Source organism: Syngnathus acus, chromosome 2 (assembly GCF_901709675.1).
Source record: "Syngnathus acus chromosome 2, fSynAcu1.2, whole genome shotgun sequence".
NCBI classification, from domain to species: Eukaryota; Metazoa; Chordata; class Actinopteri; order Syngnathiformes; family Syngnathidae; genus Syngnathus; species Syngnathus acus.
The window spans coordinates 1,184,387-1,201,897 of NC_051088.1; the positions used below are offsets into that span (position 1 = coordinate 1,184,387).

The 17,511-nt window shown below is 45.2% G+C and overlaps 1 protein-coding gene across 1 annotated transcript in view; it reads left to right on the forward strand.

The window, feature by feature from the left end:
- The window catches only part of LOC119119500 (interleukin-27 subunit beta-like), a 31,672-nt gene extending 25,141 nt beyond the window's left edge, over positions 1-6,531 (forward strand). The window contains exons 4-6 of the mRNA XM_037245935.1: positions 1,373-1,493; positions 2,870-3,033; positions 6,146-6,531. Coding sequence (XP_037101830.1) covers positions 1,373-1,493; positions 2,870-3,033; positions 6,146-6,325 — 465 coding nt within the window. The 3' untranslated portion in view covers positions 6,326-6,531. The remainder of the gene's footprint in view (positions 1-1,372; positions 1,494-2,869; positions 3,034-6,145) is intronic.
- The last annotated feature ends 10,980 nt before the right edge of the window (positions 6,532-17,511 follow it).

A 17,511-nucleotide genomic window follows, 5' to 3' on the forward strand; every position in this document is an offset into this window, starting at 1 on the left:
GTTGGTGTTTCAGTCTTTCCTTAGCAAACCGTAAATTTACATTCTGGCTTACATATTTCACGTTCATTCACTGAATTGTTGACGCCAGGAGACACAACACGTTCACTGACTTCATGCACAGGAAGGCAGTTCACTCACTGACTCGTTCGCGAACGGGAAAGTCAGCACTCGTTCACTCACTGATCTGTTCTCGCGATGAATGTTAAAGGCAAATCACTCACTCGCCGACTCGTTCAATCACAGACCCATTCAGTTGATGAACGGGAAATGCAATTCACTGGCTCGTTTATCAAAGTCAAAGTCAGCTTTATTGTCAATCCCTTCATATGTCAAGACACACAAAGAAACCGAAATTCCGTTTCCTCTATCCCACGGTGACGAGACACACAAGTAGACGACACAAAATAAAAACAAGAAGGCACAAACAATAAATAATAAATAAAAATAATAAATAAACAAAATGAGCGATGAATAAATAATAAACCAATAACCCAATAAATAAGAGGAGCAAAACCGAGCCAGTGTGCATACAGCAGACAGTAAAGAACAGGACGCTACGCAGAAAGGGGGAGCGAGTTCAGGATCCTAACAGCCTGGAGTATGAAGCTGTTGGAGAGTCTGGTGGTGCGGGAGCGCAGGCTCCTGTACCGCCTCCCAGAGGGCAGAAGATCAAACAAAGAGTGAGCGGGGTGACTCACATCACTCACAATCTTGGTCGCCTTGCGGGTGAGATGGGAGGTGTAAATGTCCTTCAAGGAGGGGAGAGAAGCACCAATAGTCTTACCAGCCGTTTTCACTATGCGCTGCAGGGCCTTCAAGTCGTAGTCAGTGCAGCTTTATGAACGGGAAGTTACGTCATATTTCTTCTTCGTTTTGTTTTACGGCGGGGTGGCACCAGCTTCAATGCGCATTACCGACACTTACTGTGTCAGATAAGTTACGTTATTGCATGTTGAAGTCATGAACTGAAAAAAGAAAAAATCACTTAAGGAAGTGATCTATTCACTCGCGTTCACTGAAAATATTCGTTCTTTTGAACGAATCGTTCATTCACGAGCCAACACTAGGCGGCAGTAACTCAGAGAGCGCAGTCGCAGTTACGCAGTGCTGCTGTACTTTAGTTGCGCTCCTGTCGTTTACAGAGAGCTAAAATTTTAAATTTTACGAGGTAGTGATATTCCCATTTTTATGCGTTGATACCTTTATAGGTAGTTTATTTGAATAAGGCTGGTTTCGGCACCGATACAGCCCGTCCCTAAAAAAAAAATAATCATTGACAATGAAATAAACTTTGTAAAAATTTTTTTTATAAGAAATCAATTCTGGATGAAGGAATAAAATGACATTTAATTTTTTTGCCCATCTTTTGCAGGTGTGGTATTGCCACCTACCCGACTTGAAGATGCTGACAAATTACATTATCAATGTGACTACGCTGTCTTCTACTGGAAGCAGCAGCTTTCATCTCAGCAGCTTCATGCTGGAGGACATTGGTAAGTTGTAGCTAACCATAATGGCCGAAACATACATCTCGAAAATTTCTGTGAAAATTTAAATGGGACTGTTAAACCCGCATTTGTGGCGAACAATTAAACAATAATGGTAATAATCCATTCGTCCATCCGCCTGTCCATGTGCCCGTCCATCCATCCATCCATCCATCCATCCATCCATCCATCCATCCATCCATCCATCCATCCATCCATCCATCCATCCATCCATCCGTTCCCTCCCTCCCTCCCTCCGTCCGTCCGTCCGTCCGTCCGCCCGTCTGTCCATCCATCCATCCATCCATCCATCCATCCATCCATCCATCCATCCTCTACCGCTTATCCGGAATCATGAAGATAGCAGTAATATCATTGTTATTATTATTGTTGTTGTTGTTGAAGGCGGGAAAATCAACTCTTTTTAAATGACCAATAGACTAATAAAGTCTGATCCCTTTGTGGAGTTCCGAGGTGGTTGTTGGGTGGGTACAGGAATTAACACACGCATTTGACTTTCGCGTCAGCGAAACAAGAAAGTATTTATTCCTACCAAAATTGTCTAAATACAGCAAGCCAATTCTCTAAGTGGAGCTCTGGGTCACATCTGTCCTAAACTGCGAAGGTAACGATGCAGCGTGAGGAAAAATGTATTTCCCTGACCCATTTTTTATAGAGAACATGTCAACAAAAGGACATGCCTTGCTGTTTGTATGTGTGTTCTTGGTTGTTGGCAGCCGTGAAGATAATTGTGTGTGAGGCTGGTCAGCAAGCCCTACTGCATTGATAATTCAGGAGTGGTCATGTCCTCCCTTTGTGGGGCTGAAGTTTCCCAGATGGGGATAATTAGTGCGCGTTTGATGTCCTTCAAGTTATCTTGTCCTCCACGTGGGATTGATGTCTGGGGCCCCCCTCCTCTGCTTTGGGGGTTTCCACTGCAAGCTCCATCTGAGTTCACTATAGTTTCTCCAGACATTCTCCACACATTCTCAGTAAATGAAAAGTAATTACAGTCATCCTTCGCTCCTTCGCGGTTCATTTATCGTGGCCTCAGTACATCGCGGGTTTTAATGAAAACAATGAAAACAAATATTGCGGATATATTCGGCGTTACTTGGGAGTTGTCTGCCCATATGATTTTACAGCACACGATTGACCGATAGGAGACCAATGGGAACATGTTGATCTGTATCCTTGCCGATGATTGGCTTAGAGCTGTAAGAGCAGCTCTAACCAGGCTTTATCTCAATCTTCTGCTACTAGTGATGTGCATTCCAGTTCTTTTGTGTGAACTGAATCTTTAGAATCAGTTCACTCAATAGAATTGTTCACCGAATCGAAACACCTCGAAACATTTCGCAACTTTTTTTATGTTTTTGCAGTGAAACCCGACCCCCCTGTGGATGTCAAGGTGTTGGCCTACTATGCCAGGAATGTGCTGGTGGAATGGTCGGCGCCCCCGACGTGGTCTCACCTGGACATGGTACCCCTCAAGTATCAGATCACATACCAATGGGACCACAAGGGTCGAACCAAGTCTGTCAGTGTAAGTTCAAAGACCACACTCGTTTTACATATATATCATATATATACATATATATATATACATATATACATACTATATATATAGTATAGGTAAAGGGCTCAACATATATATATATACAGTGCCTTGCGAAAGTATTCGGCCCCCTTGAACCTTTCAACATTTCGCCACATTTCAGGCTTCAAACAAAGATATAAAATTGTAATTTTTTGTCAAGAATCAACAACAAGTGGGACACAATCGTGAAGTGGAACGAAATTTATTGGATAATTTAAACTTTTTTAACAAATAAAAAACTGAAAAGTGGGGCGTGCAATATTATTCGGCCCCCTTGCGCTAATACTTTGTAGCGCCACCTTTTGCTGCAATTACAGCTGCAAGTCGCTTGGGGTATGTCTCTATCAGTTTTGCACATCGAGAGACTGGAATTCTTGCCCATTCTTCCTTGCAAAACAGCTCGAGCTCAGTGAGGTTGGATGGAGAGCGTTTGTGAACAGCAGTCTTCAGCTCTTTCCACAGATTCTCGATTGGATTCAGGTCTGGACTTTGACTTGGCCATTCTAACACCTGGATACGTCTATTTGTGAACCATTCCATTGTAGATTTGGCTTTATGTTTTGGATCATTGTCCTGTTGGAAGATAAATCTCCGTCCCAGTCTCAGGTCTTTTGCAGACTCCAACAGGTTTTCTTCCAGAATGGTCCTGTATTTGGCTCCATCCATCTTCCCATCAATTTTAGCCATCTTCCCTGTCCTGCTGAAGAAAAGCAGGCCCAAACCCTGATGCTGCCACCACCATGTTTGACAGTGGGGATGGTGTGTTCAGGGTGATGAGCTGTGTTGCTTTTACGCCAAACATATCGTTTTGCATTGTGGCCAAAAAGTTCGATTTTGGTTTCATCTGACCAGAGCACCTTCTTCCACATGTTTGGTGTGTCTCCCAGGTGGCTTGTGGCAAACTTTAAACGAGACTTTTTATGGATATCTTTGAGAAATGGCTTTCTTCTTGCCACTCTTCCATAAAGGCCAGATTTGTGCAGTGCACGACTGATTGTTGTCCTATGGACAGACTCTCCCACCTCAGCTGTAGTTATCTGCAGTTCATCCAGAGTGATCATGGGCCTCTTGGCTGCATCTCTGATATATCTTTTACTTTTTTGAAACTTTTACCCCCTTCCCCGCATGCGTGTGCGTGTATGTTAAGTGTACTGCTGCTTACAAAGGAGTTTCCCCATTGAGGGAATAATAAAGGATTATCTTATCTTATCTTATCTTATCAGTCTTCTCCTTGTTTGAGATGAAAGTTTGGAGGGACGGCCGGGTCTTGGTAGATTTGCAGTGGTCTGATACTCCTTCCATTTCAATATAATTGCTTGCACAGTGCTCCTTGAGATGTTTAAAGCTTGGGAAATCTTTTTGTATCCAAATCCGGCTTTAAACTTCTCCACAACAGTATCTCGGACCTGCCTGGTGTGTTCCTTTGTCTTCATGGTTCTCTCTGCGCTTTAAACAGAACCCTGAGACTATCAAAGAGCAGGTGCATTTATACGGAGACTTGATTACACACAGGTCCATTCTATTTATCATCATCAGTCATTTAGGACAATATTGGATCATTCAAAGATCCTCACTGAACTTCTGGAGTGAGTTTGCTGCACTGAAAGTAAAGGGGCCGAATAATATTGCACGCCCCACTTTTCAGTTTTTTATTTGTTAAAAAAGTTTAAATTATCCAATAAATTTCGTTCCACTTCACGATTGTGTCCCACTTGTTGATTCTTGACAAAAAATTAAAATTTTATATCTTTATGTTTGAAGCCTGAAATGTGGCGAAATGTTGAAAGGTTCAAGGGGGCCGAACACTTTCGCAAGGCACTGTATATATATGTAGTATACTATATCATAATACATACTTGGGCTGCTCGATTATGGGTAGAAATCATTATTATGATTATTCTGTTCAATATTGAAGTCACAATTATTTACACGATTATATTTTTGAAATTGGAAAAGCATGTATTCAACATGTTTGGCACAGCATTTACTGAAAAAAAAACACTCTCCTGTTAAGAGTTGGGAAAGTTAATTTTCTACACAAACTAGTTCAAAGTTCAGTTCACAAATTTTTAAATGAACTCGTCAGTTCATAGTTCATAATTGAAATTTTATGAACTATGTTTATGGTTCCAAAAATGAAGTTTATAGCGCTTTTCTTCCTACAATGAAAAAAAAAAAGAATGAAAAAAAATACTATGAGCTGTTACCTTCTGGCATTTTGGGATTTTGTCTTTGTTTTCACCCATTCCATTCACACTTTCTTGTTTGCTCAAAGAACCAGAAAACATTTAGAATTTGGGACATGAAAATGCAAGGGTAAAGATGCAAATAAATTACAAAAACAACAGAAACAATCTCTTTAAGAGTAATTCCTGAATGCTCTCACAGGGTGATAACTTAACATTGCCGTTTAACAAAAGAGTGGGGGGAAGGGGCACTGCTCGTCATGCAACACGAGTTTTCATCGAATGGAGCATCTGTCATCGCGCCGTGCGAGTGTTTGTGACTGGGCTTGCCAAATCCTTTTCCCCTGCCTGTTTAAGCCTTGTTTAGAGTGTGTTTAGTGGGGTTTAATTCTGAAGTCCAAGAGAAAACCTGGCATCCTTGAGCGAAAGTAAACTGACGTTCAAAACCATTCGATGTCCCCAAAATGAGGGCGTTCACAAAAACGTTCACGGAGAAAAACTGAATCAGGTGGCGTAGTAGAAACAGGTGGCAGGCAAACGTGTATCGAGGCAGATTAGCCACTGCAGACTGACGGGCTTGCGGGGTTTAAATGCACGCCCTAATCAGCCATTAACAAGGGCACAGGTGGCACTGATTAGTGCTCACAGCTCCGTATTGGATATGCACGCTCCCACGGAGCAACACAAGGGCGCGTCAGCCGGCCAGCACAGCGAGAGCAGAGCGGTAGTTTTTTTGTACGGTGAGCTATAGTAAATTGGAACCAATTATCAGTGATAAACAAAGGATCACTGTATGTTTCTATAGACGGACGGACGGACAAACTGACACTGTCTTTGTACCCTTGCTGATTGTGGCCTTCTGGTTCCTGCAGTTTCCTTTGGAGAGTACCGCCATGGAGCTGAAGGGTCTGAGCCCAGGAAGGGAGTACGTGTTTCAGGTGTGTACTATGGACCTCCTGGGTCTGGGCCAGTGGAGTCTCTGGAGCTCACCAATCACCGTCACTTTACCCACAATTAAAATGTCCCAAGTCAGGTTGTTGTCAGAATCTTAAATTCATTGAGGCATGAACAATTTTTGTCACGCTGTGTCAATTGAATGGTCATTGTGCTGCACTTTCTGATATACCTGCCTTGGCCACCTGTAGCCAGTGTAAGTCAGACAAATATAGTTTTCATCGAGATGTCTCTCCTCTCAGTTCATCAGTACGGTACAAATAGTAATTCTTGCAGAGAATAAATAATATATGACTGAGTACTACTATGTCTCCTGGTGTGTTGCACTGTTTTGAGTTCAATTCATTGCTTATAGCAGCGGTCCCCAATCTATTTAGTACATAGGTCGGCAACCCATGGCTCCGGAGCCACATGTGGCTCTTTCATCCTTCTGTTGTGGCTCCCTGTGACTTTGGAAAATAATGAGTATTTTATAAAAATTTAATTTTATTTTAGTTTGTTCATTTTAAAATAGAATTCTGAATTTGAAGATTATGGTAAACTTGTAACATTAAAATTAAACGTTTTTAATATTTTTACCGCCCAAAATATGCGGCACATCCGCCGATGTGCGACATTCGAATTCCTGGCGTCCCTCACGTCTGGCAGCCGGCGTTTTTCCAGCACACTACCAGCGTGATTTTTTGACCCCTGCCTGGAAGGTAGGAATGATGGATAAATCCAAGAAAAGGTAAATTTCTGAAGATAACAGAACGTTTAATGCTACGTGGGCAGATTCTTTTGCTTTCACTGCTGATGAAACTGGTTTACCAGTCTGCTTAATATGTGGTGAAAAATTGGCAAACAACAAAAAGTCAAATGTTGCGAGACATTTCGAGAACAAACACGGCCTTTGCTAAAAAATATCCCAAGGGAGAGGAGCGAAAAAAGGCCGTTTCGGAGCTGATGCGGAAGGCTGATGTGAGCAGAAGTCACTTCAAGAAGTGGATTAAGACTGGAAATTCAACTACATGTGCAAGTTTCGTGGCTGCTCAGGAAATAGTCAAGCATGGGAAGCCATTTACAGATGGAGAATACCTCAAAGAAACATTTATTAAGATTTCAGAACATCTGTTCTCGGACTTCAAAAACAAAGATGAAATTTTGCAGAAAATAAATGACATGCCTCTCTCTGCAAAAACTGTCCAAGACAGAACTGTGAAGATGGCAGAAAACGTCACCAGAAAGCAGATTGAAGATATCAATTCAGCTTTGGCGTATGCAATCGCCTGTGATTTATCCAAAGACAAAAATGACATTGAACAAATAGCGCTGTTCTGCCGATACGTGAGCGCTGCTGGGCCACAGGAAGAAATGATTGAATTGATACCGTTAAAAGGCCAAACACGGGAGGAGGACATCTGCGAGGCTGTCTTGGATTGTTTAAGAACCAAAGAAATAAAGACCAGCCACCTGGTGTCCGTGGCTACTGATGGGGCACCATCTATGACGGGAGCTCAGAAGGGCTTTATGGCTTTACTGCAGAAGTCACTGGATAGAAAGTTGCTGACATTCCATTGCATCTTGCATCAAGAAGCATTGTGTGCGCAAACATTTCCTCCAGAATGCACAGAAGTAATGGATGTTGTCATTCAGATTGTTAACAAAATAATGGCAAAAGGTTTAAATCACCGTCAGTTCCGCTCATTACTGGATGAGTTGGACAGCGCGTATTCTGATCTCTTGCTGCATAACAAAGTCCGGTGGCTGTCCAGAGGGGAAGTGCTGAAACGCTTTGCAGCGTGTCTGGAAGAGGTGAAAGTTTTCCTCAGCAACAAAGGGCTCACTTTTCCTGAGCTGGAACAGCCAGAGTGGCTGGAAAAACTCCACTTCATGGTTGATACTATGACAGCGCACCTGAACACGTTGAACACATCTCTTCAGGGGAAAGGAGGCACAGCTCTGCACATGCTGGAAGAGGTGCTGGGATTCGAGCGCAAATTGACAGTGTTCGCCAAGGATTTACAGTGAGGTACACTGTATCACTTCCCCGCTTTGAGAGAGTTCCAACAAGCTGGCAATGCCATAAATTCACAGTATTTGCAATCTGTAATCACTGCAATGCAAACATCATTTGGAAAACGATTCTGTGAGTTCAGAGAGGAAAAAAACACCTTATCCTTCCCTGTCACTCCCCTGACCATCGATCCATCCCTGTTGAACATGACTGCATTTGCAGGTGTAAGTCAACCTGATCTGGAGATGGAACTAGCCGACATCGCCGACAAGGACATCTGGGTGTTGAAGCTCAAAAGCTTAACAGCTGATCTAGAAAATGTGTGCCGTCAGAAGGCCGTTCTCGCTCAGAATCACAAATGGAGCGACATTGCAAACCTTCCCAAACAGGACAAACTTGTGTTTGAGACATGGAATGCCATCCCCGACAGCTACATAAACATGAAGAGGTATGCATTTGGGGTCCTGGCAATCTTCGGATCCACATACATCTGTGAGCAGGTCTTCTCCAACATGAACTTTATTAAAAACAAGCACCGCTCACGCCTCACAGACATCAGGTTACGTTCCTGTTTGAAGGTGTCACTTACAGCCCTGACGTGAAGAAGCTGTGCAGCGAAGTTCAGGAGCAAAAATCACATTAACCAGGTAAAATAAATATTTTAATTGGGTATTATTTTCCATGTGTGTGTGCGTGCATACGTGCGTGCATGCGTGTATGTGAAATATAAAAGTGACATAAACGTAATTTCGATTTCTTTGTGTGTCTTGGCATGTGAAGAGGTTGACAATAAAGCAGACTTTGACTTTGATAAATACATAACTATATATTAAGTGAAGTAGTCCTTTTTTTAATTCAGGAGGACAACTGGCTGCACACTCCAGTACACACGATGGGACAGAAGCAGACTGCGCATTTTTTTGGTTTGCATTGTTCGTTCAGTGCTGGTGGATAATATTTGGATAAGTTTGGATTTTTATCTCATAAATAAGAGGACAGGTGACTGCAGGCTGTTTGCATTTTTTGTTCAGTGGGTTGGGTAAGTTTGGATTTTTATTTCTTAAATACGAGGACTCAAATAGACACCGGGTATTTTATTTGAAATTAAGCATCAACCAGGCACGTGCACTCATAAGGAGGCAGGTGAGGCAGTGCCTCACCTTGCCACCAGGGGCGGTAAAGGGCTCACCATGGTTTTTATATAAATAATATATATGGACACAGATTTCCCTCGCCCGGACGCGGATCACCGGGGCCCCCCTCTGGAGCCAGGCCTGGAGGCGGGGCTCGAAGGCGAGCGTCTGGTGGCCGGGCCTTCGCCCATGGGGCCCGGCCGGGCACAGCCCGAAAAGGAAATGTGGGTCCCCCTTCCCATGGGCTCACCACCTGTGGGAGGAGCCAAAGGGGTCGGGTGCAGTGCAAGCTGGGCGGCGGCCAAAGGCAGGGACCTTGGCGGTCTGATCCCCGGCTGCAGAAGCTGGCTCTTGGGACATGGAATGTCACCTCTCTGGCTGGGAAGGAGCCCGAGCTGGTGTGCGAGACAGAAAAGTTCCGACTAGATATAGTCGGACTTGCCTCCACGCACAGTTTGGGTTCCGGTACAAGCCCTCTCGAGAGGGGCTGGACTCTCTTCCACTCTGGAGTTGCCCACGGTGAGAGCAGGTGTGGGTATACTTATTGCCCCCCGGCTGGGCGCCTGCACATTGGGGTTCACCCCGGTGAACGAGAGGGTAGCCTCCCTCCGCCTTCGGGTGGGGGCACGGGTCCTGACTGTTGTTTGTGTCTATGCACCAAACGGCAGCTCAGAGTACCCACCCTTCTTGGAGTCCCTGGAGGAAGTGCTGGAGAGCGCTCCTTCTGGGGACTCCATCGTTCTACTGGGTGACTTCAATGCTCACCTGGGCAATGACAGTGAGACCTGGAAGGGCGTGATTGGGAGGAACGGCCCCCCCGATCTGAACCCGAGTGGTGTTCTATTATTGGACTTCTGTGCTCGACACGGATTTTCTATAATGAACACCATGTTCAAACATAAGGGTGTCCATGTGTGCACTTGGCACCAGGACACCCTAGGCCGCAGTTCGATGATCGACTTTGTAGTCGTGTCATCGGATTTGCGGCCGCATGTTTTGGACACTCTGGCGAAGAGAGGGGCGGAGCTGTCAACTGATCACCACCTGGTGGTGGGTTGGCTCCGATGGTGGGGGAAGATGCCGGTCCGACCTGGCAGACCCAAACGCTCTGTGAGGGTCTGCTGGGAACGTCTGGCGGAATCCCCTGTCAGGAAGAGCTTCAACTCCCACCTCCGGCAGAGCTTTTCCCACGTCCCAGGGGAGGCGGGGGACATTGAGTCCGAGTGGACCTTGTTCCGCGCCTCCATTGTTGAGGCGGCCGACCGGAGCTGTGGCCGTAAGGTCATTGGTGCCTGTCGTGGCGGCAATCCCCGAACCCGCTGGTGGACACCGGCGGTAAGGGATGCCGTCAAGCTGAAGAAGGAGTCCTATCGGGCCGTTTTGGCCTGCGGGACTCCGGAGGCAGCTGACAGGTACCGGATGGCCAAGCGGAACGCGGCTTCGGCGGTTGCTGAGGCAAAAACCCGGGCGTGGGAGGAGTTTGGCGAGGCCATGGAGAATGACTTCCGGACGGCTTCGAGGAAATTCTGGTCCACCATCCGGCGTCTCAGGAGGGGGAAGCAGTGCAACGTCAACACTGTTTACAGTGGCGATGGCGTGCTGCTGACCTCGACTCGGGACGTCGTGTGTCGGTGGGGAGAATACTTCGAAGACCTCCTCAATTCCACCTACACGCCTTCCATTGTGGAAGCAGGGCCTGGGGACTCTGAGGCGGACTCTCCAATCTCTGGGGTCGAAGTCACTGGGGTCGTTAAAAAACTCCTCGGTGGCAAGGCCCTGGGGGTGGATGAGATCCGCCCGGATTTCTTAAGGGCTCTGGATGTTGTGGGGCTGTCATGGCTGACACGTCTCTACAACATCGCGTGGACATCGGGGACAGTGCCTCTGGATTGGCAGACTGGGGTGGTGGTTCCCCTCTTTAAGAAGGGGGACCGGAGGGTGTGTTCCAATTACAGGGGAATTACACTCCTCAGCCTCCCTGGTAAGGTCTATTCAGGGGTGCTGGAGAGGAGGGTCCGTCGGGAGGTCGAACCTCGGATTCAGGAGGAACAGTGTGGCTTTCGTCCTGGCCGTGGAACAGTGGACCAGCTCTTCACCCTCAGCAGGATCCTCGGGGGTGCATGGGAGTTCGCCCAACCAGTCCACATGTGTTTTGTGGACTTGGAGAAGGCGTTCGACCGTGTCCCTCGGGAGGTTCTGTGGGGGGGTGCTTCGGGAGTACGGGGTACCGAGCCAACTGATAAGGGCGGTTCGGTCCCTGTATCACCGATGCCAGAGTTTGGTCCGCATTTCCGGCAGTAAGTCGGATTCGTTCCCAGTGAGGGTTGGACTCCGCCAAGGCTGCCCTTTGTCACCGATTCTGTTCATAATTTTTATGGACAGAATTTCTAGGCGCAGCCGAGGCGTTGAGGGTGTACGGTTTGGGGACCTCAGCATTGCGTCTCTGCTTTTTGCAGACGACGTGGTGCTGTTGGCTTCTTCAGGCCGTGATCTCCAGCTCTCACTGGAGCGGTTCGCAGCCGAGTGTGAAGCGGTCGGGATGAGGGTCAGCAGCTCCAAATCCGAGTCCATGGTCCTCGATCGGAAAAGGGTGGAATGCCCTCTCTGGATCGGGGATGAGATCCTGCCCCAAGTGGAGGAGTTTAAGTATCTTGGGGTCTTGTTCACGAGTGAGGGGAGGATGGAGCGCGAGATCGACAGGCGGATCGGTGCAGCGTCTGCAGTAATGCGGACTCTGTACCGGTCCGTCGTGGTGAAGAGAGAGCTGAGCCAAAAGGCAAAGCTCTCAATTTACCGTTCGATTTACGCTCCTACCCTCACCTATGGTCACGAGCTATGGGTCGTGACCGAAAGAATGAGATCCCGGATACAAGCGGCCGAAATGAGTTTTCTCCGCAGGATGTCCGGGCTCTCCCTTAGAGATGGGGTGAGAAGTTCGGTCATCCGGGAGAGACTCTGAGTAGAGTCGCTACTCCTCCACGTTGAGAGGAGCCAGATGAGGTGGCTCGGGCACCTCATCAGGATGCCTCCTGGACGCCTCCCTGGGGAGGTGTTCCGGGCATGTCCCACCGGTAGGAGACCCCGGGGACGGCCCAGGACGCGCTGGAGAGACTATGTCTCTCAGCTGGCCTGGGAACACCTTGGGATCCCCCGGGATGAGTTAGATGAAGTGGCTGGGGAGAAGGAAGTCTGGGAGTCCCTCCTGAAGCTGCTGCCCCCGCGACCCGACCCCGGATAAGCGGAAGAAGATGGATGGATAAATAAGAGGACAGGTGACTGCAGGCTGTTTGCATTTTTTGTTCAGTGGGTTGGGTAAGTTTGGATTTTTATTTCTTAAATACGAGGACTCAAATAGACACCGGGTATTTTATTTGAAATTAAGCATCAACCAGGCACGTGCACTCATAAGGAGGCAGGTGAGGCAGTGCCTCACCTTGCCACCAGGGGCGGTAAAGGGCTCAACATGACATTTCAATGATTCAATAGCCCTGTTAATGTCCGATATTCTGCGTTCAACAGTGTGGCGGGACAGTTGGACATCTGATATGCTTTGTTTTAGTTTGTCGTCTTTAGGAGACAAGATTTCAACTTTTTTTTTTTAATGAAGTCCCCTTCGTTGTATGGCTTTTTAGCCTGTGCAATGTTCCAAGCCAGTTGATATGATGCAAGCGTTACGGTCTCTGAGTGGTTTGTAAATTTTTGGAAAAACTGCATCTGCTTTTCTGCCTGACTTTTCAAAGTGACCAACCTGTGCTTGCGAAGTTCAGTCCCTTTTGGAAATTCCTGATCGATATTAGGATGGACTGAGCTGAAGTGACGCTGAAGATTTGAAGCTTTGAAATGCGCTAATGATGCCTGACATATAAGGCAGAATGGCTTGCCATTACGTTCAACAAAAAAATATAAACTCTCCCACTCTGTTAAAAACGTCCTGTGTTCTTCTTCATATTTTCGTTTGGCTGTGCTTTTTTTCCCTGCCATTTTGAGAGCGAACTTGAAACAAATTATTTACAACTCAAATGATCGCGCGCATTTGTCATCATTTAGAGTACGTCATTCTTCTTCTTCTTTTCAACTCAAACCGATTCAACTGGTCAGCGCGCCACCTAGCGCCAGCCAAGCATTTTGACGCTTGTCATGTGAAATCTCCTGAAGAGCCGCATGAAACCAGCCAAAGAGCCGCATGCGGCTCGCGAGCCGCGGGTTGGCCACCGCTGGAGTAGAATAACATATGTGCGAAGGCCATCGCCTTCACACAATGATGTCAAAATGGGTTGTGGCTCCGGGTGCTTTCTTTTCATTGGGGGGCGGTCCCAAATGGCTCTTTGAGTAAAAAAGGTTGCCGACCCCTGATTTAGCACCACGGACCGTTTCAATAGCTGTGTCCAATTTCACAGGCTGCGTCAGTTTTTTCGGCCAGTTTTCAGGCTACATCACATAATTTCCAGAGCGACGCGATGGCGCATCACGTGACACACGAATGCAGCCTTAAAACTGGCCTTCGTTTCCATGGCGATGAACTTGTTTCTTATTATTACTTTTTAGAATATTTATTTAGGACATGTAAACACATGTAGGTGTCAAACATAGAGCCTAAGAAATAAAGCACTCCAATAGAAGGTTTTGTGTGCTTTGGAATTTGTTGATTGCCCAATAGTTACACATGTAAATTAGGTTTCTGGTTAATGTATCGACATTTATAAACATGCCATTTAGCCAGCAGTATCTTAGAAATGTATTTTTGTTCAGATTTGTTGCATGAGTAACACTTAAGTACTTTTGTTTTATTTGTTTCTTTTCACTTTCTTGTAGCAGACTTTAGTGATGCCCACATTGCTCCACTCTATACAACAGCAATGCATTTAACACTACTTGACGCGCCTTCTCGCCCAAGCTGTTGAAAATGAAAGACCTTGTCTACGCAAGTGTTTCCGGTGGAGCATTTACTTTGAAGTTCCAGACACAAGTGGTGTGTTGTCGCTAGACCAATCAGGGAGTCTTCGGGTGGCTCAACGTATTAAACGTTGAGAAGAGAGTAGGAAAGCATTGAAAGAAGAGAGACGCAAAATGAAGGCTGCGAAGATCACATTTTCATAGCTTTAACTCACGGCCCGTCTCCATAGAAACCAGGCCAGGTTCAAAGGCCAAGGGAATTTGAACACCAGCGGTGCCGTCTTGTTGTGCCGGAAATGACGCCATGTCGTTGCCATATTGTGCGTTGAAAGACGCTGGCTATTAATTTGTACAGAGATAGTCCGCCTGTCCAAATTCGCCACGGATTATGCGGTCCAGGGAGACGGAGCTTATTATGTGAAATGTAGCTGAGATTTCCAAAATAGACATACACGTAGGTACAGATGCAAATAGCCTGTTTAGGTCTATCCTCTTTTGGTGCAAAATAAAATAATATTCTGCCAAAGTAGTGGTCCCCAGGTTGCTTCTTGGTTATAATTTGTGGTTCCTTGGACAAAATTAGTTGAAAACCCCTGCTTCATGCGAACACCACAGTATAATATAATAATAAACGTGAATACACTGTGTATTCCTATACAACTTTAGCAGTGTCCTCGAACCTCGCACCAACAGCATAACGTGTAATGTTACGTTCACATCACAAGAATTGGAGAGGATCCTGTCCATTTTTAAAAATAAAAGATTGTTCAGACTATGGGAAATTAAACACGTTTTTTATTCTTTCTTATGCGGCCCAGCACCAAATGATCCACGGAATGGTACCGGTCGGCAGCCCAAGGGTTGGGGACCCCTGGCTAAAAGCACAGATGTCAGATTCAAGGTTGGGGGGGGGGGGGGGGGGGGTTGTGGGCCATATCCGGCCCACTGCATCATTTTATGTGGCCCATGAAAAAAAATTATGTCTGTCAACTATAATCTATACCAAAATGTTTGTCATGTGTAATGAATAATATTGAGATTTTGGAAGATTTTTTTTAATACCATTTTTACAGTATTGAACTACATCTGAACTCATTCCTATCCTTGACATCTAATTTCAAAGATAGTACGCTATCATTTTACGTGTAATATGTGATATGGGTTTGGTTTCACTGTCAAAAAAGCCATCTGAGAAAGGAAAACCGTATCTACAAAGTGGCCCGCAACCAAAATAATAGTGTGGCAGTTTTTTCCCACATTCCAAAGAGGTTAATTGGAAACTCGAGGGTAATTGGACACGCTAAGTCCATAGGTTTGTTTGTTTTATTTAGGATCCCCATTAGCTCTGGCAATGCCAGTGCTACTCTTCCTGGGGTCCTTAAGGTGTGAGTGTGAATAGTTCTGTGCCAATGTGTGCGCTGCGATTAGCTGACAACCAGTTCGGGGTGTCCCTCGCCTCCTGCCTGAAGTCAGCTGTGATAGGATATTGGAGATGGAGTGAGCATATAGTTCGGGGAGGAGCAGAACTGTCACCAGACCTCAGTCTTTAGGAGGGCACAAGAAATGAAATTATTACCCTAAAAAACTGCATGCGTGCATACATGCGTGGCTTGAATGCATCAATGCAAACACATTAGAATCAAATGATGGATGGAATTATTGTTATTGGTTGGTCCAAGTCTCAATTTATAAGTCAAGGATTCTGATAAAGCAATATATATATTTCATATTTGACGGCGCAAGCAAGACATTAAGAAGTGTAGCGGAGGTGAGAGACACGAGATAACGAAAAAATACAAAATATATTTTGGGGACCTTAGTTTGAGGGGGCACATTTATATTTGTTGCAAGGCTCTGGAGAGGAGGCCGCTGGCTATGCTTATATCTATTCACTCAGCGCATGTGCGCACGTGCGTGCATGCATATTGATGCGGGGGGGCGCTCCCCCAACTGAAACTCCCGCCCCCCACTTGTCCTGCACAAGGGGTACATCAGTGAAAGAACCACTGTCCAAAGAGACCAGTGACCATGGCAGGACTTAAGTCACTGCTGCTGAAGGATTTTAATGCCACTAGCTTCCCATTGTAATGTCTGACTTGATTGCAAAGGATATGCTGAATAGAGTTCCTCAGTGCAAACATTCATAACACCTTTGAAGAAGACACTGCAAAAGAAAAGTCAAATGTTTTATTTTCCTTATGAATCAGTAAGAGTCCATGTTACATACTAACATGTCTGACATCAAATTAAACATCTAAGAGCACACAAAGTCAATACATCTTGCGTTAAATAGTTAAGAAATTTTTTTACAACAGTATTGTTATTTGCTCACTATCGTTACATTTGAAATAGAACATAATGTCTAAACAGTTTGATTTGTCTTTCACTCTTGATGGTTTAAAGGAAATCTGCACGAATCATTGGGGAAGGAGATGATGGAAAGTGGAGGAACCACAACATTCTGCGTTCCTTTGAAGGAAGTCGTGTGACCACACGGCATGTTAAATGGAAGGACTTGGTGCGTGTGCGCGTGTGTGCACGTGTGGAGAAATGACATGGTTTCAGTACTTTGGATCAACAATATCTTACTGTATTTTCTCAATTGAACACATTACTCTATTAAGCTTTTCCGTTTGTCCTCTAATAGAGGCCCAACAGTCTCGGCAGTTGAGTAAATATTTTAGGAAGTGCAAAGTACAACTTTGGAACATCAAGACAACCGCGTGTCAATATTTCTCACAAAGTTCTCGACAATAAAAACAAAACTACACAAACGTATAAAGTGATCAACGGTGACACTGTGGACGCTTGTAAGCATTCATCAACATGCTTTTCATGGGTGATTCGTGAAAGAAAGACGTGATAGAAAATTTGTGTACATTTTTTTTTTCTCATTTGCATTGGCAAGCAAAGATGAAAAAATAAAAATCCACCACAAAACAAAAGCTTGTTTTTCACATTTTAATTTTGGGCTCACATTTAAAAAATGGCTACATGTTTGAGAATTTTGAAGAGTTTTAAAATCTAATTTGTCAGCTGACATGAAATTTGAAACAGTTCAGTAAATACACGTAAGCATGTTAGCTGCCTCAGCAATAATAAAGCCAGGTCCAAATGTTTTCACCTTACACTCAACCTAGAACTATAAAAACTTTAACTGCATAGAATGCATTCTAATACACTTTAATTTGATTATAGGGTACAAAAGCTGTATACAATAAAGAATTTAACATGATCATTATCAAAGGTCCTCAAAGTCAGG